This window comes from Schistocerca piceifrons, chromosome 2, assembly GCF_021461385.2.
Source record: "Schistocerca piceifrons isolate TAMUIC-IGC-003096 chromosome 2, iqSchPice1.1, whole genome shotgun sequence".
NCBI classification, from domain to species: Eukaryota; Metazoa; Arthropoda; class Insecta; order Orthoptera; family Acrididae; genus Schistocerca; species Schistocerca piceifrons.
This window is the reverse complement of record NC_060139.1, coordinates 956,399,344-956,423,957: the sequence shown is the minus strand read 5'-3', so window position 1 is coordinate 956,423,957 and position 24,614 is coordinate 956,399,344. Positions and strand designations below refer to the sequence as shown.

Genomic DNA, 24,614 nt, shown 5'->3' with positions numbered 1-24,614 from the left:
GCAACTGTTCAGATATCATGACCCATTCCTCTCTGGAATAATAACGTTTGCAGCCAGAGTCTGGGCACACTGCGATACAGTCGTTATAAGTCACTTCTTAGGCGTATACGAAGGAGAGCGCTGCTAAGGAGCTTCTGGGAAACATTGGTGCAGGCACGTTTGATCATACTATGTCAAATGGATATCACTGTGTCTTTGCGTTCTTCGCAAATGGAACCTTCCCAAAGCGAGACAAATTACTGGCAAGGAAGTAACAATCGAACTAGACTTGAAATCACTATCGTCGACATAATAGTCATGAGATATGCAGCAAATATTTAGGGAATTAAGATAACTCTCATTTGTTTTTCTGTCTCTGTAGCACGTTTTTAATTAGATTACATGTTTCGATCACACTGGATCATCTTCAGATATGAGTGGCTGCGTCACCAACCCGTCTTGTCTGCTCAGAACCACATATTAGAATATGTGGTTCAGAGTAGAGAAGACGGGTTGCTGACTCAGCTGCTTATGTCTGAAGATGGTCCAGTGTGATCGAAACATGTAATCTAATTAAAAACGTGGAAATGAGACGGGACAATAAATGAGAATCATCTCAACCAGAGACAGAATTATGGAAAGAGCATTGATGACAAGAAGACTGGTCTAATATCACAAAAGGTCACAGAGTATATGCCATATTTCCAAACATCAGGAAGAGGATGCTCATTAGCCATATAAATCAATCTAGAGGCATGATAAATTGCCTGACAGACCATGGACCACGCCCTCAGTATTTTCGCAAGAAACGTCCAGCAAAAATGTGCACTTGTGACGACACTAGTGTGCCTGTCCATATGATAGTAGAATGCTCTGCTAATGAAAATCTGCGAGCTCATATGTTAGGTTTTGGAGGGAAAGACAAATGGCACCAGGCGAATAAAGTATCAAATAAAAAATCCTAGAGGGAAAATATTTAGAATGTCTGACATCTTGAGGTATCGGATACTGTGCCGGATGTAAGCGTGGTTAGACGACGTTATTCGTTATCTTCATCACGTGCTACCTGAGACTGCTGGTCGAGAGGAACGCTCTTCTTCCTCCGTCGACGCTTCCAGGCGTCCCGTCTGCTGTCCGCCCCCGCTAGCAACGTCCTTAGGCGTTCTCTTTTCGGTCCGGAGCGCCTGTCCGTGGGTTGTCGTTCTGTGTTCGGTCTGCTGCAGTTCCAGGTGTTCCCTATGCGGGCCGCTCCCGCTACAAGGGCCCAGCAGCCTTTCCGCTTCGGTCCGGTGTGCTTGGTGTTCTATCTGGGGTTCGTTTCCCACATCCGCACCTGCAGGTCCACTGTTTGCCCCCGTTGCCGTACCAGCAACTTCAGTGCAGGGATCCAGGCTCTAATGAATAAGTACCCAATGTCACGATTCATTAGGTTACTCGTCGCCTTTATCCCTACTGTCCTCCCCCGGTACCTGAGTGGTCAGCACGACAGAATGTCAATCCTAAGGGCCCGGGTTAGATTCCCGGCTGGGTCGAAGATTTTCTATGCTCAGGGACTGGGTGTTGTTGTTGTGGTCTTCAGTCCTGAGACTGGTTTGATGCAGCTCTCCATGCTACTCTATCCTGTGCAAGCTTCTTCATCTCCCAGTACCTACTGCAACCTACATCCTTCTGAATCTGCTTAGTGTATTGATCTCATGGTCTCCCTCTACGATTTTTACCCTCCATGCTGCCCTCCAATGCTAAATTTGTGATCCCTTGATGCCTCATAACATGTCCTACCAACCGATCCCTTCTTCTAGTCAAGTTGTGCCACAAACTTCTCTTCTCCCCAATCCTATTCAATACCTCCTCATTAGTTACGTGATCTACCCACCTTATATTCAGCATTCTTCTGTAGCACCACATTTCGAAAGCTTCTATTCTCTTCTTGTCCAAACTAGTTATCGTCCATGTTTCACTTCCATACATGGCTACACTCCATACAGATACTTTCAGAAACGACTTCCTGACACTTAAATCTATACTCGACGTTAACAAATTTCTCTTCTTCAGAAACGATTTTCTTGCCATTGCCAGTCTACATTTTATATCCTCTCTACTTCGACCATCATCAGTTATTTTACTCCCTAAATAGCAAAACTCCTTTACTACTTTAAGTGTCTCATTCCCTAATCTAATTCCCTCAGCATCACCCGATTTAATTTGACTACATTCCATTATCCTCGTTTTGCTTTTGTTGATGTTCATCTTATATCCTCCTTTCAAGACACTGTCCATTCCGTTCAACTGCTCTTCCAAGTCCTTTGCTGTCTCTGACAGAATTACAATGTCATCGGCGAACCTCAAAGTTTTTACTTCTTCTCCATGAATTTTAATACCTACACCGAATTTTTCTTTTGTTTCCTTTACTGCTTGCTCAATATACAGATTGAATAACATCGGGGAGAGGCTACAACCCTGTCTCACTCCTTTCCCAACCACTGCTTCCCTTTCATGTCCCTCGACTCTTATAACTGTCATCTGGTTTCTGTACAAATTGTAAATAGCCTTTCGCTCCCTGTATTTTACCCCTGCCACCTTCAGAATTTGAAAGAGAGTATTCCAGTTAACATTGTCAAAAGCTTTCTCTAAGTCTACAAATGCTAGAAACGTAGGTTTGCCTTTTCTTAATCTTTCTTCTAAGATAAGTCGTAAGGTTAGTATTGCCTCACGTGTTCCAACCTTTCTACGGAATCCAAACTGATCTTCCCCGAGGTCCGCTTCTACCAGTTTTTCCATTTGTCTGTAAAGAATTCGCGTTAGTATTTTGCAGCTGTGACTTATTAAACTGGTAGTTCGGTAATTTTCACATCTGTCAACACCTGCTTTCTTTGGGATTGGAATTATTATATTCTTCTTGAAGTCTGAGGGTATTTCGCCTGTCTCATACATCTTGCTCACCAGATGGTAGAGTTTTGTCATGACTGGCTCTCCCAAGGCCATCAGTAGATGGCCTTGTTTCGACTCAGGTCTTTCAGTGCTCTGTCAAACTCTTCACGCAGTATCTTATCTCCCATTTCGTCTTCATCTACATCCTCTTCCATTTCCATAATATTGTCCTCAAGCACATCGCCCTTGTATAAACCCTCTATATACTCCTTCGACCTTTCTGCCTTCCCTTCTTTGCTTAGAACTGGGTTGCCATCTGAGTTCTTGATATTCATACAAGTGGTTCTCTTCTCTCCAAAGGTCTCTTTAATTTTCCTGTAGGCAATATCTATCTTACCCCTAGTGAGACAAGCCTCTACATCCTTACATGTGTCCTCTAGCCACCCCTGAGAGCTACCCATTCTTCTTCTACTGTATTTCTTTCCCCCATTCTTGTCAACTGTTCCCTTATGCTCTCCCTGAAACTCTCTACAACCTCTGGTTCTTTCAGTTTATCCAGGTACCATCTCCTTAAATTCCCACCTTTTTGCAGTTTCTTCAGTTTCAATCTGCAGTTCATAACCAATAGATTGTGGTCAGAATCCACATCTGCCCCTGGAAATGTCTTACAATTTAAAACCTGGTTCCTAAATCTCTGTCTTACCATTATATAACCTATCTGATACCTCTTAGTATCTCCAGGATTCTTCCAGGTATACAACCTTTTTTTATGATTCTTGAACCAAGTGATAGCTATGATTAAGTCATGCTCTGTGCAAAAGTCTACAAGGCGGCTTCCTCTTTCATTTCTTCCCTCCAATCCATATTCACCTACTACGTTTCCTTCTCTCCCTTTTCCTACTGACGAATTCCAATCACCCATGACTATTAAATTTTCTTCTCCCTTCACTACCTGAATAATTTCTTTTATCTCATCATACATTTCATCTATTTCTTCATCATCTGCAGAGCTAGTTGGCATATAAACTTGTACTACTGTAGTAGGCATAGGCTTTGTGTCTACCTTGGCCACAATAATGCGTTCACTATGCTGTTTGTAGTAGCTAACGCGCACTCCTATTTTTTTTATTCATTATTAAACCTACTCCTGCATTACCCCTATTTGATTTTGTATTTATAACCCTGTAATCACCTGACCAGAAGTCTTGTTCCTCCTGCCACCGAACTTCACTAATTCCCACTATATCTAACTTTAACCTATCCGTTTCCCTTTTTAAATTTTCTAACCTACCTGCCCGATTAAGGGATCTGACATTCCACGCTCCGATCCGTAGAACACCAGTTTTCTTTCTCCTGATAACGACGTCCTCTTGAGTAGTCCCCGACCGGAGATCCGAATGGGGGACTGTTTTACCTTCGGAATATTTTACCCAAGAGGACGCCATTATCATTTAATCATACAGTAAAGCTGCATTTCCTCGGGAAAAATTACGGCTGTAGTTTCCCCTTGCTTTCAGCCGTTCGCAGTACCAGCACAGCAAGGTTAATGTTACAAGGCCAGATCAGTCAATCATCCAGACTGTTGCCCCTGCAACTACTGAAAAGGCTGCTGCCCCTCTTCAGGAACCACATGTTTGTCTGGCCTCTCAACAGATACCCCTCCGTTGTGGTTGCACCTACGGTACGGCCATCTGTATCGCTGAGGCACGCAAGCCTCCCCACCAACGGCAAGGTCCATGGTTCAAGGGGAAGGTAGTGTTGTACTAATTATCCTCATTTCGTCCCCATCGACGCGCAAGTCGACGAAGTGGCGTCAAATCGAAAGACTTGCACCCAGCGGAAGGTCTACCCGACGGGAGGCCCTAGTCACACGACTTTTACATTTATTTATATCTAATGTCTCTCTTATAACATGACCCCAGTATCTGGGGGTCTGTTTCAAAACGCTCGCTTTATCATAGTTCATGGAATGAGTGAGTTCCTGACAGTGCTCGGCAATGGCTGATTTAGTAGCGTGTCGTAGTCGGGTGAGTCTTGATGTTCCTTGTGTCTGATGTCCACTGTCCTAGTTGTTTGGGCATGTACAACATACTACATTGGCAAAGTATAATATAAATACCTGGTTTTCGTAGTCTCATCTCTTAGAAATCCTGATTTTACGTGATACTGCTGAAGTGAATATAGTAAGTATAGTGAATAACGCAGAGTATTCACCAGCGTCAGAATTAACTCCAACACAGAGTCCGAATTTAAGCAGTGGATGTGTGACCACCAGTGAAGCAGCTACGGCAGAACCAGCAGACTGAATGGGAGAGAATTTTTAGGTGACTCATATGGGTCTCACAGCAAGAGAGAGTGCTGTGGTGGATACGTTGAGTCGCACTTACTCACCACATTGCCACTGCTGACTATAGCGCTAGCATACAGGACTGACAGGTGTCGTAGATATAGGATTCCACAACAGGGGCTTCCTGCAGAACATAACTTTGAGGTATCCCTGCGGTTAAGATCAGGAACTTCCAGTAAGAAGTCTGGTGCGATGGTAATGTAACGTTTTGACGATTTTGGTTGTTTACATTTAATTTTACCAATTATTGTAAGTGATTACTACAACGCATATACGGAAATGGAAGAAGATTCGAATTTGTACGAAGTAACGTTGTTGGTTTCGTATTGAGCCAAGTGCATCTTTCGGTGTGTAGACATGATCCTGCCGAGGTCTCCGCACAGGGTAGAAACGTTAAAGTTTCCCATTTTCGAGGTAGTCATGTTTGTTGATATCAGAGATGAATTACTGTAATGTTCTCTGTGATTACTTACAATAAACTGTATCCCGATTTTTCATTTAATCCATACTCCTATCAAATGCCGTAATTCATCATTTTCTTGAAGGATAGTGTCACCGACTGTGAGGAACACCATAAGACGAACTGCAACAGGAAGAGCATTAAGTGCTTGTTCACGAGGTAACTCGTGGTCTTGCTAAACCCACCTCGCCTGTCTCAATGACATGATTTTGCCCGACGTATCTGTGTGGTACCGAAGGCACAGACTACTGGTGAAGGGCCTGTTTCTTATTATCGGTAGTAGGGACTAATCGTGAAGAGGATGTAGCGAAGTGCCATCGTAACATTGTGTTACCTTGGCTCACCATCCACCGTTTTTTGCACTGAGTTTTTCACAGTACTCACTACCCGATAAAGAAGTTTTCCGGTCCCTTTTACCATTGTCGTAAGATGTCAGCCGTATTTCACGATTTGGAAAAGTTATTTTATTTAACCTTGTTGCCGGATGGTCTGCATGCCGCCACAGTCGTAAGTTCATATATGTTGATTTCTTTTTCTATTTTTTTAGTCTGTGGGTGAATGAGACATCGTGGCCCTCCACGTGTGTGGGTGGCGTTAAGATTTCACAGTTAATGTTGGTATTTGAGCTCAATAATAATTTTTGTGAAATTGCTTTGCTTAAAACTTGCGCCTCAGTAATTGATACCGATATCACATCAAATGGGTGGGTGCCGACTCTCCAAATTCTCCTTGAAAAACGCGTTTATCATTCCGCCAAAAACCTTATCTTTTTTGAAGCATCTGAAGCGGATGTATTTCTTTGCCTTCTTTAAATTGAAGGGTGAGTAATTTACTTTATCTCGAGACAACGTGGGTGCGTGTTACTGCAGGGTCGAAGGGAAGTGTTCACTGCACGTCCCAGTACAAACATGACTGCTTGGTTGGTTGATTTGGGAGGATTGGACCAAACAATGGGGTCATCGGTCCCATTGGATTAAGGAAGAATGGGGAAGGAAGTCGGCCGTGCCCTTTCAAAGGAACCATCCCGGCATTTGCCTGAAGGGATTTGGGAAAATTACGGAAAACCTAAATCAGGAAGGCTGGACGCGGGTTTGAACCGTCGTCCTCCTGAATGCGATTCCAGTGTGCTAACCACTGCGCCACCTCATTCGGTCAAACATGCTTGCACGTCGCTAGTGCGGCGGTCGCTGACATGTGTAAAAGAGGATGAGTGGAGTAGCGAGAACTCATTGAAATAGGAGTGTGAGGTCTCATGAGTAATCAGGTTTTTTCCGCAATGTGCTCCTATTGGTCGAATAGGAAAGATCTATAAAGGCTAAACAACTAAAACGGTCACAGGGTCCAGAAACAGTTGCAGGTTGGCTATGTAATGGCCTCCAGGGCCAACGGAAATTTGGTTTTCAGTATCCATAGGGTGTTCCAGAAATGTTACGACAAACTTTGAGGGGTTGTAGAGGGTATCTTGAGGAACATGTCGAGGATAGAAATGCGTATCCGGGAACGTCATCCAACGACGATACAGAGCGTCGTAGTAATAGGCACCGGCGCCTCCGCTAGACACTTCTGCAGCAAACGTGACTTTGTACGCCAGCGGACAGTAGGCGGAAGGTCTCGCAATGTTGCTCGTTGTTCAGTGATCGCGACTCATTTCCTCGACAGTCAGTGGAGAAGATGGAGCTAGCTGCTTCGTTGAAAAGACTTGTCTCCTATGAATGCTATATTCTTTTTGCCTCTGTGGATAACAGTTTGGGACACAGGTTTCCATCTGCAGTTTGTTTTTCTCCTGTATATCGGAAAACAATGGATATTTTAGACGGTTTCAGGAGAAAAATAAACTGCGAATGGGAACGCGTGTCTGAAACCATGGTCGAGAGAGGCAACAGAACATTACATTCATACTAGACCTTTCCACGCAGCAACTAGCTTAAGCTTCTCCTCTGACGATCTGTTGTAATCACTGAATAACAAACAGCATTGTGACACGTTCCGCCTACGGTCTGTCAGCATAAAAATTCACGTTTGCTGTGGTAGGGGTGACCAAGTGCCGGCGCCTGTAACTTAGACACCCTGTAGTGACTTTGGATGAAGTTTTTGGAAACGAGTTCCTATCCTCGACTTGTTCTTCAGGACACCCAGTACAACCCCTCGCAATTTGTCGCGACACTTGTTTGACACACTGTATATTACTAAATGACTAATCCGGAACTCAGTTCCAAGCTGGTAATCTAACAGCTTTTAGGGTCAACAAAAATTTGATTTTCGGTTTTCGGGTAATTACTGACCGAATTAAAAATCTAAAGTGCTGTCATTATCTACTCATTAAGAGGTATTCTCTTAACCTGAAGGTTTAATACAATAAGTCAAGTATTAGATTTTGAAACTATGTATACGCCAGCGTAACTTAAACAGAGCAAATTATCCTCTTAGCGTGTTCCAACAAACTGTTTGCCACTGATCACTGATACTCACATACACACACACACACACACACACAAACAAACAAAATAATGAAAGGAGTAACGTTTATGGTTTCCACATTTTCACTCTTAACGCAGTAAAACTTCAACACCAGTCACGATGTTTTACTTTATTACTTCTTTACTGCTAACTCTATTCGCAACACAGTCTGCAGACAGTATCCACGCCACATACGATGTAATAAATACTGGATTGCGTGAAAAACTAGCTTTTCCAATAACGGAGTGAAAATTACCCAGATTGTACTTAGGCAGTGATTGATAACAATGGAAAGGGGGTGGTATGGTTACTGGTTAATTACTACTGGGTTGGTGCATAAATTCGTTGCTTTCTTCCGTAAGTTAAACAAACAGAGCACATACGTATAACAAAGAATTTAGTCATCAATAGTATGTTCCCCTTTACTACGTACAACAGTCTGCCAACATTGGGATAAATGTTCGATCCCGCGACTGTAGCAATCACCTGGTTTTCAGGAGAACAACTCGTCGACCCATGTTCAGTGCGTATTTTATTCCAGAAAGAAAGTTCCTTGAATGTTTTTTGATAGAGAGCCGAAAAGGTGGATATTTGAGGTGTAAGATCAGGCGAATAAGGTGAGTACGGAATAACTTCCCAAGGCAACTCCTGTGTATGGTTTTTTGACAGTATAGCAGGGCGATAAGGTGTTATCGTGGAGTATCACCACTTCACGCAGTCTTCCTGGTCGTTTTCCTTGGAGTGCGTCTGGAAGACGTCACAGTTGTTGACAGCAAATGTCAGCAGTGATGGGTACACCTCACAGAAGCATTTCGTAGTACACCACACAGCCGCTGTTTCACCAGATGCATAACATTATCTCTTGTGGGTATGCGTAGGTCTTTGTGCAGGGAGTTCCTACTTTCTTTGGGCTCAACCATTCCTTTCTTTTCCTTGTGTTAGCATAAAGACACCATTTCTCGTCACCAGTGCCGATCCAGGATAGGAATGATCGGTGTTGTTCACCAGGCAACTGATGACGGGCAAGCAGAGGTGCTCAGATGGCCACCGGACGATTTTTGTGATTTTGGTTTAGAGCATGCGATACCCGTAAACCTTCCCGATTAGATGCAAATGTCGGACGATAGTGGAATGATCACAGTTATCACATCAGCCAGTTCTCCAGTTCGCTGACATAAATTGTGCGTTTAAACGATCTTCAACAAATCCCGAAGGGCTTCCCGAAAATGGAGACTCACTAACATCAAAACGAGCCTCCTTACAACGAGAAAACCATTTTATTGTCGTGTTCTGCCCAATAGCATTATCCTTATACGCGTTGCAAATGTTTTTGGCTGCCTGCGCCGCTGTCACCCCTCTACCGAATTCAAACTGCAAAATATATCGGCATTGTTCCGGTTCATCCATTTGGCACTCCATTTCCTAGCGTGCCAGCTCATGTCACTATCTCCAGATGGCAAAACGACAATATGTACACTACAGGCCATTAAAATTGCTGCACCAAGAAGAAATGCAGAGGATAAACGGGTATTCATTGGACAAATACATTATACCTAAACTGACATGTGATTACATTTTCACGCAATTTGGGTGCATAGATCCTGAGAAATCAGTACCCAGAACAACCACCTCTGGAAGTAATAACTGCCTGGGCATTGAGGGAAACAGAGCTTGGATGGCGTATAGTTGCCCATGCAGCTTCAACACGATACCACAGTTCACGAAGAGTAGTTCAAAATGGTTCAAATGGCTCTGAGTACTATGGGACTTAACGTCTATGGTCATCAGTCCCCTAGAACTTAGAACTACTTAAACCTGACTAACCTAACCACGTCGCACAACACCCAGTCATCAGGAGGCAGAGAAAATCCCTGACCCCGCCGGGAATAGAACCCGGGAACCCGGGCGTGTGAAGCGAGAACGCTACCGCACGACCACGGGATGCGGACACGAAGAGTAGTGACTGGCGTATTGTGACGATCCAGTTGCTCGTTTTCAATTGGTGAGAGATCAGGAGAATGTGTTGGCCGGGGCAGCGGTCGAACATTTTCTGTATCCAGAAAGGCCCGTACAGGACCTGCAACATGCGGTCGTGCATTAGCCTGCTGAAATGTACGGTTTCGCAGGGATCGAACGAAGGGAAGAACCACGGCTCGTAACACATCTGAAATGTAACGTCCACTGTTCAAAGTGCCGTCAATGTGAACAAGAGGTGACCGAGACGTGTAACCAATAGCACCCCATACCATCACGCCGGGTGATATGCCAGTATGGCGATGACGAATACGCGCTTCCAATGTGCGTTCACCGCGATGTCGCCAAACACCAATACGACCATCATGATGCTGTAAACAGAAGCTGGATTCATCCGAAAAAATGACGTTTTGCCAATCGTGCACCCAGGTTCGCCGTTGAGTACACCATCGCAGGCGCTCCTGTCTGTGATACAGAGTCAGGGGTAACCGCAGCCGTGGTCTCCGAGCTGATAGTCCATGCTGCTGCAAACGTCGTCGAACTGTTCGTGCAGATGGTTGTTGTCTTGCAAACGTCCCCATCTGCTGACTCAGGGATCGAGACGAGGCTGCACGATCCGTTACAGCCATGCGGATAAAATGCCTGTCATCTCGACTGCTAGTGATACGAGGCCGTTGGGATCCAGCACAGCGTTCCGTATTACCCTCCTGAACCCACCGATTCCATATTCTGCTAACAGTCATTGGATCTCGACCAACGTGAGCAGCAATGTCGCGATACGATAAACCGCAATCGCGATAGGCTACAATGTGACCTTTATCAAAGTCTGAAACGTGATGATACGCATTTCTCCTCCTTACACGAGGCATCACACAACGTTTCACCAGGCAACGCCGGTCAATTGCTGTTTGTATATGAGAAATCGGTTGGAAACTTTCCTCATGTCAGCACGTTGCAGGTGTAGCCATCGGCGCCAACCTTGTGTGAATTTTCTGAAAAGCTAATCATTTGCATATCATAGCATCTTCTTCCTGTCAGTTAGATTTCGCGTCTGTAGCACGTCATCTTCGTGGTGCAGCAATTTTAATGGCCAGTAGTGTACAAGGAACGAAAAAAACCATTTTCTTGTCGTGCTCTGCCCAGTGGCATTATCCTCATAGACGTTGCCGCTGTAACCCCTCTATTGAATTCAAACAGAATATATCGGAAATGTTCATGTTCATCCATTTGGTACTCCATTTCCTAGCGTGCCAGCTCATGTCACTATCTCCAGATGACAAAACGACAATGTGTAAACTCAAATAGCAACGGTGAATTGTAAAGAAAAAATGGCAATCGATCAATAAACCCACAGCAACCAGAATACCAAAATGCGAAAAAAGAAAAAGGAAAAAAGAAAAAATGACGCTACGAGCTAATGGAAAAATGCACTTCGGTTTGCCAAAAGGGCTCAAAAGCGATACATGATGCCGTGTAAGTTCTTTCGTACATTGTGAGAGTATTGCGACGTTAACAGCTCTGGAACGGCTACCAACTTAAGAATTCATCGCTGCGCGCTAAGCTATAGAGCAGGTCTTCCGGTCCATTTTGCCGATACGCGCAAAGTCACTCTCCGTCCGCGCGGCTGGAGTTAGAACACTGGCCGCAACCGTTCGCTTAAGCGTTGTCGGTGGTCGCCAGGCAGGCGAGTTCGTGGGTGGCGGTATTGTTCGGAGTGGCGGCTAACTCTGCAACCGCGCCACGAACTCGCGAGCCCACTGCTGGCAGTGATTGCGATGATGGCATTCAGGTGTCTGCTGACCGAGAGCTGATTGAACGAGAACGCGCGCGCCGCCCGCAGCCGAATTTAGCGGCGCAGTGCGTCGGACTATCGGCGAGCGGACTGCGAGCGCCAGTAGTTGCGCCTTTTGTGCCTACTGAAGCGGAATCGAGGTACTGCACCAGGTGACGAGCGACGATAACCAGCACAGTTCTACTGTCCTAACTTGAAAAAAACTTTACTCACATTCAGTTACCCCACCAGCGCGTATTGACGAAAGTTAGCTCATTGGACCAAAAATTACTAAGCCCCACTTCACGCCAGCACCGCCAAAGTCAGCCTCTACCCTCATATTGGTCTAAATTCGGCGAGGGAGAGACCGTACGTTTATTTACACTACTGGCCATTAAAATTGCTACGCCAAACAGAACCTGGATTCATCCGAAAATAAAACGACGTTTTGCTAATCGTGCACCCAGGTTCGTCGTTGAGTACACCATCGCAGGCGCTCCTGTCTATGATGCAGCGTCAAGGATAACCGCAGCCATGATCTCCGAGCTGATAGTCCATGCTGCTGCAAACGTCGTCGAACTGTTCGTGCAGATGGTTGTTGTCTTGCAAACGTCCCAATCTGTTGATTCAGAGATCGAGACGTGGCTGCACGATCCGTTACAGCCATGCGGATAAAATGCCTGTCATCTCGAATGCTAGTGATACGAGGCCGTTCGGATCCTGCACGGTGTTCCGTATTACCCTCCTGAAACCACCGATTCCATATCCTGCTAACAGTCATTGGATCTCGACGAACGCGAGCAGCAATATCGCGATACGCTAAACCGCAATCCCGATAGGCTACAATCCGACTTTTATCAAAGTCGGAAACGTGATGGTACGCATTTCTCCTCCTTACACGAGGCATCAGAACAATGTTTCACCAGCTAACCCCGGCCAACTGCTGTTTGCGTATGAGAAATCGGTTGGAAACTTTCCTCATGTCAGTACGTTGTAGGTGTCGCCACCGGTGCCAACCTTGTGTGAATGCTCTGAAAAGCTAATCATTTGCATATCACAGCATCTTCTTCTTGTCAGTTAATTTTCGAGTGTGTAACACGTCATCTTCATGGTGTAGCAATTGTAATGGACAGTAGTGTAGGTTGAGATGTGGCTGTAGTTTTATTGCTGAACTAGTTGAGTACACGGCTTTGCACGGGTATGTACACCGACGGAAACATCGCAACACTAAGGAGTTGCTCGACGTAAACGAAAGTTGGCAGGCGTGTTTCTACATGTTAAAGATGAAGCCTGTTCAAATTTCGCAACATTCGGATAAAGGTGGTGCTAGTTGCGCCACTAAGAGGATGCAAATCATGTTTGATTTGAATATACGCTGTAACGGTCCATGAGCGTTAGTTACCTTTGAGATTGGGCGCCATTATCAAAACCGCACTGAGTTTCAACTAGAACAGCTAATAGGGTTACGAGAAACTGGGTGTTCCTTCTAGGATATTACATAAAGACTTGGCAGGAATGTAGCCTCTGTACATGATTGCTATCAGCAGTGGTCACAGGAACGAACAGTCCCAAATAGACCGGGCTCTGTACGGCCACGTGGCACTACCGAGAGGGAAGACATCCACATCTATGTGATTATTCTGCTGTTCGCAATAACGTGCCTGAAAGAGGGTTCAATGAACCACCTTCAAGCTGTCTCTCCACCATTCCACTCTCGAACTGCAAGCGGGAAAAACGAGCACTTAAATTTTTCTGTGCGAGCCCTGATTTCTTTTATTTTATCGTGATGATAATCGTTTTCGGCGTATGACTGAGCAGCAGGTGCCAATACAGTCACATAACGAACTGTTCCAAATCGGTTACTTCAAGGACAGCTTCCGAGTCAGATGCCCTGTAGCGTGCATTCCACTGTTCTCAAACCACCGCCATTTGCGGCTTCAGTGGTGTCAAGCGAGAGTTATTGAAGGGCAGGGTCGATGTTTGTTGTCTTTTCTGATGAAAACTGGTTCTTCCTCGGTGTCAGTGATGGTTGTGTGTTGGTTAGAAGGAGGCCAGTTGAGGGCCTGCAACTGACCCATCTGCATGGTAGACACACTCGGCCTACATCTGGAATTATGGTCTGGGGTGCGACTTCGTATGACAGCAAGAACACTCTCGTGGTTATCCCATGCACCACGACTGCGAATTTGTGCTTCAGTTTGTCATTCATTAACAGCATTCCAGTGCATGTTTTCCAACAGGATAACGCTCGTATACCGCTGTTGTAGCCCAAAATGCTCTGCAGTGTGTCTACATGTTGGCTTGGCCTGCTCGGCCACCAGATCCGTCCCTAATCGAACACATATGGGACATCATAGGACGACAACTCCATTATCATCCACGACCAGTATTAACTGTCCCTGTATTGACCGATCAAGTGCAATAGGTATGGAACTCCATCACACAAACTGATATCCGGCACATTTGCAACCCAATGTGTGCATGTCTGCTTGCTTGCTTTCAACATTCTAGCGGCTACACCGATTATTAATGTACCAGCACTTCAGATTTGCAATGGCTTATCTCGCGTTTGCACTGACTTGATTTCTTGCAATGTTAATCACTTAAATATGCTACCTAGACAAATGTGTTCCCGATATTTCATTACTCGACATTAATGTTTTTGGTGTTGCGAATTTTTTACCGTCAGTGACTTTATTTCAGTCTTCTACTAGACCATTTTCTCCTTAGATCTCCTTCTATCTCTTATACCCCTCTCTGTCCTGCTTCTTCCTTCTTTCTGTACCCAACTCCTGCTTTCCCTCTCCATTTCCTTCTCCCCTCAACCTGTCTATTACCATCTTCCCCTCTTTCAGCCCCTCTCTTCCTCCCTATCTCTCTGCCAACGTTCCCGTCCCCCCTCCTCTTCCACTGCTCTCTGTTTATCTCCTCCTCTCCCGTATCTGTGTACTTCTGTTCCTTCCCCCTCTCCGTTTCTTCATCTCCTGCTCGCCCACTTCTCTCTCCAAGTTATCACTCCCAAACCAATAGGAAGTTGGTGGTTCTTACCCCCACAGTATTTCTTAGTTGTTGTTGTGGTCTTCAGTCCAGAGAATGTTTTGATACAGCTCTTCATGCTACTCTATTCTGTGCAAGCTTCTTTATCTCCCAGTACTTACTGCAACCTACATCCTTCTGAATCTGTTTAGTGTACTCATCTCTTGGTCTCCCTCTACGATTTTTACCCTCCACACTGCCCTCAAATACTAAATTGGTGATCCCTTGACGCCTCAGAATATGTCCTACCAAGCGATGCCTTCTTCTAGTCAAGTTGTGCCACAAATTTCTCTTCTCTCCAGTTCTATTCAATACCTCCTCATTAGTCATGTGATCTACCCATCTAATCTTCAACATTCTTCTGTAGCACCACATTTCGAAAGCTTCTATTCTCTTCTTGTCCAAACTATTTATCATACATGTTTCACTTCCATTCATGGCTACACTCCATACAAATACTTTCAGAAGCGACTTCCTGACACTTAAATCTATACTCGATGTTAACAAATTTCTCTTCTTCAGAAACGATTTCCTTGCCATTGCCAGTCTACATTTGATATCCTCTCTACTTCGACCATCATCAGTTATTTTGCTCCCGAAATAGCGAAACTCCTTTACTACTTCAAGTGTCTCATTTCCTAACCTAATTCTCTCAGCATCACCCGACTTAATTCGACTACATTCCATTATCCTCGTTTTGTTTTTGTTGATGTTCATCTTATATCCTCCTTTCAAGACACTGTCCATTCCGTTCAACTGCTCTTCCAAGTCCTTTGCTGTCTCTGACAGAATTACAATGTTATCGGCGAACCTCAAAGTTTTTATTTCTTCTCCATGATTTTAATTCCTACTCCAAATTTTTCTTTTGTTTCCTTTACTGCTTGCTCAATATACAGATTGAATAGCATCGGGGAGAGGCACAACCCTGTCTCACTCCCTTCCCAACCATTGGTTCCCTTTCATGCCCCTCGACTCTTATAACTGCCATCTGGTTTATGTACAAATTGTTGATAGCCCTTCGCTCCCTGTATTTTACCCCTGCCACCTTCAGAATTTGAAAGAGAGTATTCCAGTTAACATTGTCAAAAGCCTTCTCTAAGTCTGTAATTACAGAAACGTAGATTTGCCTTTCCTTAGCCTATTTTCTAACATAAGTCCTAGGGTCAGTATTGCCTCACTTGTTGCAACATTTCTACGGAATCCAAACTGATCTTCCCCGAGGTCGGCTTCTACAAGTTTTTCCATTCGTCTGTAAAGAATTCGTAATTTGCAGCCGTGGCTTATTAAACTGATAGCTCGGTAATTTTCACATGTGTTGACACCTGCTTTCTTTGGGATTGGAATTGTTATTTTCTTCTTGAAGTCTGAGGGTGTTTCGCGTGTCTCATACATCTTGCTCACCAGATGGTAGAGTTTTGTCAGGGCTGGCTCTCCCAAGGCTATCAGTAGTTCTAATGGAATGTTGTCTACTCCCGGGGCCTTGTTTCGACTTAGGTCTTTCAGTGCTCTGTCAAACTCTTCACGCTGTATCATATCCGCCATTTCATCTTCATCTACATCCTCTTCCATTTCCATAATACTGTCCTCAAGTAAATCGCGCTTTTATAGACCCTCTACATACTCCTTCCACCTATCTGCTTTCCCTTCTTTGCTTAGAACTGTGTTTACATCTGAGCTCTTGATATTCATGCAAGTGGTTCTCTTTTCTCCAAAAGTCTCTTTAATTTTCCAGTAGGCACTATCTGTCTTACCACTACTGATATACGCCTCTACATCCTTACATTTGTCCTCTAGCCATGGCTGCTTAGCCATTTCGCACTTCCTGTCGATCTCATTTTTGAGACGTTTGTATTCCTTTTTGCCTGTTACATTTACGGCATTTTTGTATTTTCTCCTTTCATTCAGCCGGCCGGAGTGGCCGTGCGGTTCTAGGCGCTACAGTCTGGAACTGAGCGACCGCTACGGTCGCAGGTTCGAATCCTGCCTCGGGAATGGATGTGTGTGATGTCCTTAGGTTAGTTAGGTTTAATTAGTTCTAAGTTCTATGCGACTGATGACCTTAGAAGTTAAGTCGCACAGTGCTCAGAGCCATTTGAACCATCCTTTCATCAGTTAAATTCAGTATTTCTTGTTACCCAAGGATTTCTATTAGTCCTCGTCTTTTTAGCTACTTGATCCTCTGCTGCCTTCACTATTTCATCTCTCAAAGCTACCCATTCTTCTTCTACTGTATTTCTTTCCCCTAGTCTTGTCAATCTTTCTGTAATGCTCTCCCTGAAACTCTCTACAACCTCTGGTTCTGTCTCTTTATCCAGGTCCCATCTCCTTAAATTACCACCTTTTTGCAGTTTCTTCAGTGTTAATCCACAGTTCATAACCAATAGATTGTGGTCAAAGTCCACATCTGCCGCTGGAAATGTCTTACAATTTAAAACCAGGTTCCTAAATCTCTGCCTTACAGTTATATAATCTATCTGAAACCTTTCATTATCTCCTGGCTTGGCTTCTGCCATGTATACAGCCTCCTTTCATGATTATTGAACCAAGTGTTAGCGATGATTAAGTTATACTCTGTGCAAAATTCTACCAGGCGACTTCCTCCTACGGTACGGCTGTCTCTATCGCTGAGGCATGCAAGCCTCCCCACCAAAGGCAAGGTCCATGGTTCATGGGTGGGGGGAGTATTTCTTTAAAGGTAACAAATAAAGTACACGAGTTCTGCGAAACTGTACAGATACTAGTCCATCGTGTTGTACTGTACGTCTCCGAATAGCCCTGAGTAATGAATGGGTCTGTCGCTGATTCATAGCACGTTCTCACATGGGACAATGTAAATGCGATACAACAGAGCCGCCTTATGGACAAGTAAAGTAAACAAAACCTTATCATGACTTCCTAGTAATCAGGCTCGGCCTCCATGTTTAGCCGGAAGCTGTGAACGAGCGGTTCTAGGCGCTTCAGCCTGGAACCGCCCTATTGCCAGGGTCGCAAGTTCGAATCCTGTGTCGGGCACGGATGTGGGTGATGTCCTTAGGTTAGTTAGCTTTAAGTAGTTCTAAGTCTAGGGGACTGATAACCTCAGATGTTAAGTCCCATAATGCTTGGAGCCATTTGAACTTCCATGTTTACCTGCAGGAAAATTTTTGGAAATTTGTGGTACGGTCTTATAGGACAAAACTGTTGAGGTCATAGGTCCCTCAGCTTACGCACTACTTAATCTAACTTATATTAAGGACAACACACACACACACACACACACACATATATATATATATATATATATATATATATATATATATATGCCCGAGGGAGGATTCGAACCTCCGACGGGGGGAACGACGCCGACCGTGACAAAGCGCTCTAGACCGCGTGGCTACCCCGCGCGGCTACTTGCAGGAAATGAAGAATGTACATATAAATAAGCAGCAAGATACGTGCACCCATGTTACTTGTAAACAAGCTGGAAAACAGAAATGGTAGACGAATCGGTTGACAAATTTACTTCAATATCCAGTTAAAAGAAATGTACAAATGTGAGTGAAATCTTATGCGACTTAACTGCTAAGGTCATTAGTCCCTAAGCTTACACACTACTTAACCTAAATTATCCTAAGGACGAACACACACGCCCATGCCCGAAGGAGGACTCTAACCTCCGCCGGGAGCAGCCGCACAGTCCCTGACCGTATCTCCTTAAGGTGACTTCTCCGACACCAGGTTCCCTACCTCAAATTGTCCAGTGGAGCATTCTCTATGTCCTGTTAAATTTTTACACGCTGGGGAAACAGGAGCAGATTGCATCAATTCACGATTTTTAATTTTGGAACAGGCAGTATTTACAGCTTCCCTTTCTGTCACTAATGTCTCTAACAGAGCGTGCAAACATTTCCAAAAAATTTCCTGCAAGTAAACATGGAGGTTCAAATGGCTCCAAGCACTGTGGGACTGTCATCAGTCCCCTAGACTTAGAACTACTTAAACCTAAGTAACCTATGGACATCGCACACATCCAAGCCCGAGGCAGGATTCGAACCTGCGACAGTAGCACCAGCGCGATTCCGGACTGAAGCGCCTAGAACCGCTCGGTCAGAATGGCCGGCTACTCGCATTATAAAAGTGGTGTAATCCAGGGATGATGTCGTTGTTCACCTCCTACTGTTCCATCCACACATCGAAGAAGCAACGAGGGAAATAGAAGAAAGGTTCAAGAATGGAATTCAAATTCAAGAAAAAAAAATATTAATGCATTCGCTACACTCATTATGTGTGTAAGTACTGGGCTTACCTGGAAGGCAGGCGGAGGCGAGATGATGGGCGTGATGGATGGGGGCGACATGGGCAGCGCGGGTCCGGCGCCGTCCTGGCGGTGCGGGGGCGGCGAGGGCGGCGAGGGCGGCGCGGGGGGCTGGAAGCCGGCGGCGAGCGGCAGGTAGGCGGGCCGCACGGGGCACTTGCCCGGCTCGCTGTTGCAGTGGTAGTCGGCCAGCCGCACCGTGGGGCGGCGGGGCAGCGTCGCGACGGCCGGCACCGCCGCCACCGTGGCGGCCGCCGCGGGCACCGGGGGCAGGCCCGCGCCGTAGCCCGCGCGCCGGCTCTCGTCCAGCGAGCGCTGCTGCACCTGCCCACACACCACTCCCTTCATTCCCTCTTCTGATTTGCGCCAGCATCACGCTAACGAGGCGTTTGATATCACACTTAACGTACGGGAGTTACTACAAGGGTGAGCCAAGTGAAAACCTTAAATTTCTACACTACTGGCCATTAAAATTGCTACACCGAGAAGAAACGCAAATGATAAACGGGTATTCATTGGACTAATATATTATACTAGAACTGACATGTGATTACATTTTCACGCAATTTGGGTGCATAGATCCCGAGAAATCAGTACCCACAACAACCACCTCTGGCCGTAATAACGCCCTTGATACGCCTGGGCATTGGGTCAAACAGAGCTTGGATGGCGTTTACAGGTACAGCTGCCCATGCAGCTTCAACACGATACCACAGTTCATCAAGAGTAGTGACTGGCGTATTGTGATGAGCCGGTCGCTCGGCCACCATTGACCAGACGTTTTCCATTGGTGTGTGATCCGGAGAATGTGCTGGCCAGTGCAGCTGTCGAACATTTTCTGTATCCAGAAAGGCCCGTACACGACATGCAACATGCGGTCGTGCATTATCCTGCTGAAATGTAGGGTTTCGCAAGGATCGAATAAAGGGTAGAGCCACGGGTCGTAACACATCTGAAATGTAACGTCCACTGTTCAAAGTGCCGTCACTGCGAATAAGAGGTGACCGAGACGTGTAACGAATGGCTCTCCATACCATCACGCCGGGTCATACGCCAGTATGGCGATGACGAATACACGCTTCCAATGTGCGATCACAGCGATGTCGCCATACACGGATGCGACCATCATGATGCTGTAAACAGAACCTGGATTCATCCGAAAAAATTACGTTTTGCCTCTCGTGCACCCATGTTCGTCGTTGAGTACACCATCGCAGGCGCTCACGACTGTGATGCAGCGTCAAGGGTGACCGGAGCCATGGTCTCCGAGCTGATAGTTCATGCTGCTGCAAACGTCGTCGAACTGTTCGTGCAGATGGTTGTTGTCTTGCAAACGTCCCCATCTGTTGACTCAGGGATCGAGACGTGGCTGCACGATCCGTTACAGCCATGCTGGTAAGATGCCTGTCATCTCGGCTGCTAGTGATACGTGGCCGTTGGGATCCAGCACGGCGTTCCGTATTACCCTCCTGAACCCATCGTTTCCATATTCTGCTAACACTCATTCGATCTCGACCAACGTGAGCAGCAATGCCGCGAAACGATAAACCGCAATCGCGATAGGCTACAATCCCACCTTTATCAATTTTAATGGCCATTAGTGTATTTTCATATACCACCGATGAAGGACGCCTTGTGAAACGGCAGGAAAGGCCAAGCCGGCAGATTTCCTTCCATGCTGTGGGGCAACAAGCAGCAAGTTACGACGCGTGCTGTAGTGACGTGGAATGAGACCAGTATTTCTGGCCACCCTGAGATATGCTGCACCCTGTTAAGGACGAATTAGTCTTCGTAGCCCCAATGTGTATGACGTTCCTTGCGGACGTAGTGGCATATTAAACAAAGAGAGCTTGATAACTCGACCATAGACGAGCATTGCCTGGAAATGGACACAAGGTACTATCTGAAAAGGCGTGAGTCTTCGCTTATGCATCAGCACATTGCCATTCCGTTATAAAGGAGACAGCTGAGATTAGAATAAACAGCAACGATTCTAACAGGGAAACTCAATACGGCATGAGGACGAGCTCTGGGCATCGAAAGACAGCAAAGAAGGATGCTTGACGCTTATAGGGAGGCGGGACCTGCAGTTTCAAACGTGGTGCCGGCTTCTCCCGCCACCTGACGTCACTCGGTCCCGCGATGGACCGGAGCTGCTACGAGCCGCCCAACTTACCTGCCGCGCACGAGTCGTTTCGGCACTTGGAACTGGTGCTGCTTCCACCAGTTAGCGATTTTTACTGGTGACGATGACGGCGAGGATAGCCATCGAACGCTCGAGTGCTTCATTTGAACTGGCGTCACTTGCGAAAGCAGATTTTGAAATTTCCTGGCATATTAAAACTGTGTGCCGGACCGAGACTCGAACTCGGGACCTTTGCCTTTCGCGGGCAAGTGCTCTACCATCTGAGCTACCCAAGCCAGGAAGTTTCATATCAGCGCACACTCCGCTGCAGAGTGAAAATCTCATTCTGGAAACATCCCCCAGACTGTGGCTAAGCCATGTCTACACAATATCCTTTCTTCCAGGAGTGCTAATTCTGCAAGGTCTGCAGGAGAGCTTCTATGAAGTTCAGAAGGTAGGAGACGAGGTACTGGCAGAATTGAAGCTGTGAGGACTGGTCGTGAGTCGCGCTTGGTTAACTCAGTTGGTAGAGCACTTGCCCGTGAAATGCAAAGGTCCCAAGTTCGAGGCTCGGTGCAGCACACAGTTTTAATCTGCCAGGAAGTTTCATATCAGGGCACACTCCGCTGCAGAGTGAAAATCTCATTCAGCAGATTTTGTTAAAATCTGTGTTTCGCGCTACTGAAATTCTTTTGGCCTGAGATGCCCCCTTTGCCTGTGCTGGTCTCCGTTTTATGTCCTCCTTGCTTCGTCCGTGGTAAGTTATTTGGCTTCCAAGGTAGCAGAAATACTTCGTGCACACCAATATTCATAATACGTTTATCGCTAATCTCATTTCTGCTCCTCCTCTTTGCTTTCGTCTTTATTCGGTTTTGTCTCGAACCATCTTCTTGTCATTGATGTCGCGCTTAATGGGAGACATTTTAGTGAGACGACTAGTTGTAATAGCATTTTCCAGTTGTTACACTTCATTGGTCGATTAAAGTTTGGTACTACAACGGCAGGCTATATTTAATTTTTATACACGACCACTCTCGTTTGTGCCACCCATTCATTCCTCCAATTGGCAGTCTACTTGACTAAGGCTTGCTGGAAAGTAATACCTCCGAGCGATGGAAGAACATGGTTTCTCTACCCGTCACCACAAAAGTAACGGATCAAATCGGCAAGATTTTAAGGAAAGATGACGTTCGACCGACTTTCAGACCAACTAAGAAAATAGGTCAAGCCCTTCGTTCCGTTAAGGATAAACGTCCCCCTCTGTCTGCAAGTGGAGTATACAAGATTCCGTGTGATAAGGTCTACATTGGAACTGCAAATAGAAGTGTGAATACACAGTTGAAGGAACATAAAAGTCTTTGCGACTAGGGAAAACAGACAAATCAGCCGTGGCAGAATATGTTCTTCAGTCAGGTGATCACGTAGTGAAGCTTTCGGAAACTGAAGTTTTATTTACTGTGACGAACTATTATCCATGGCGATATAGAGAAGCCATCGAAATATATAAACCTGGGGATAATTTAACAGAAAAGAAGAAGCCATGAAACTCAGCGATATATGGACAGTGGTGCTACGGAATCGATGAGAAGTTTTATCTTTGACGTACTATGATCGATACTTATATTTTATCTTTGACAAGGTTTATCTCTGCTATCACGTATAATCCAGACCACGCCCACTTTCCACGGTATGTAGGCCGCTCTTCGACGTCCGACTCGTCAGTCGGCTAGACTCAGCACAACCAGGAGAACCTCCAAAGATGTCCAACGCAGCCTTGGACGAAACGTCAGGTATAGAAGAATTCCATGGACCACGGTCATACAACCCGGAAGAATTCTCAGCAGCTGAAAAAGCTTTCTAAACAAAACACACGTTTATTGCTCAACATTGTCTCCCTGGCGTCAAAAACAGCACTTCCAGCGAGAGACCAGTCCGTTGATATCGTTACTATGGAATGTTTGACTTTCTTGACGGAGACACAACCTCACCTCACTATCAAATGAAATCCTCGAAGTTGTTCCTTATGCTTCGGAAACAGATGAAAATCGGATGGAGCCAAGCCGGGAGTGTATGGAGCGTGATCGGTGTCATTGAACCCACGGCGTCAGATGTTACAGATATCGCAGTGCTGGTGCGTGGTCTAGCATTGTCATACCGAAGGACAGAGTGGACAAATTCTTCGAATTCAAACTCGATTACAAAACTCTGGTTCTGTCGTACGGACGTACTTACGTTACACATCGCCATGTTACGCGCTACAATTCTGAGGCCTCTTGCAGCAGAGGGCTGCAGATATCTAGATTTGTAGAATAAATATGTGCATTGTCAATAACTTTCGTCTCATTAAAAAAAGTTTTAAGAGTTTTGTCGTAAAAAATTCGGAGGCTTTACGTTTCAGCAAACCCTCGTGCAAAATGGCTGATACTGTCATCCAATCAGCCGGCCCCACTGCAAGTTGCCTATATAACTGTTTCCAGGGGTAGCAAAAATTAGATTTTTAGGATTTTTTGTGACTCTGCCGAATTTAAAAATTTAAGATGAAGTCCTAATCTACTCTTTAAGAGCTATAATCTTCCGTTAAATGTTTAACACAATAAATCAATTATTGTAGTGAGACATTTTGTATGTATCTTGAGGCGTTGTAACTCACAGAGTGAAAATTACCCGGATTTTATTCATCCAGTACTTGAGAATGAGTGTTCTATCGACTTCCACCAAACTTTACACGTAATTTCAAACGGTTTCAAAAGTTTATCTTTCTGACGCTATCCACAAAACAATGAAAGAAAATATGCTCGTCGCATAGGCCTACTAGATTTTCGCTGCATCGAAAACTGTGTTTCAATTTATTAACGCACATTTTGCAGCAGATAGTATCCACATATGACACTGAATTTACCTGTAAAGTTATATCAGTGAACAACACATAAACTCATGCTCATAAATTAAGGGTAATTGCAGAATGTGGAGCCACACAAAGTGGAACTACACAAAACTGGTGCTAATAGCATAGGCACATAGGGAACACACACGACCCAGATCTGTAAGTCCACGGTATTGGTGATAAGCTGAGAAAACCGTCACGAAACAAATGTGCTACAAAACGCCACTGTTTCCTGCGCATGTACCCCGACATCAATATGGAAAATGATCACCATGCACTCGTACACAGGCCGCACAACGGGTTGGCACACTCTGGATCAGGTGGTCGAGCAACTGTTGGGGTGTAGCCTCCCATTCTTGCACCAGTGCCTGTCGGAGCTCCTGAAGTGTCCTAGGGGTTTGAAGACATGCAGCGGTACG

General features: G+C 45.4%; 1 protein-coding gene across 1 annotated transcript in view; it reads right to left on the bottom strand.

Annotated features, from left to right (window-relative positions):
- Positions 1–24,614, bottom strand: part of LOC124776021 (AF4/FMR2 family member lilli-like) — a 754,556-nt gene that overhangs the window by 707,815 nt on the left and 22,127 nt on the right. Inside the window, exon 2 of the mRNA XM_047250862.1 lies at positions 19,178–19,510. Coding sequence (XP_047106818.1) covers positions 19,178–19,510 — 333 coding nt within the window. The remainder of the gene's footprint in view (positions 1–19,177; positions 19,511–24,614) is intronic.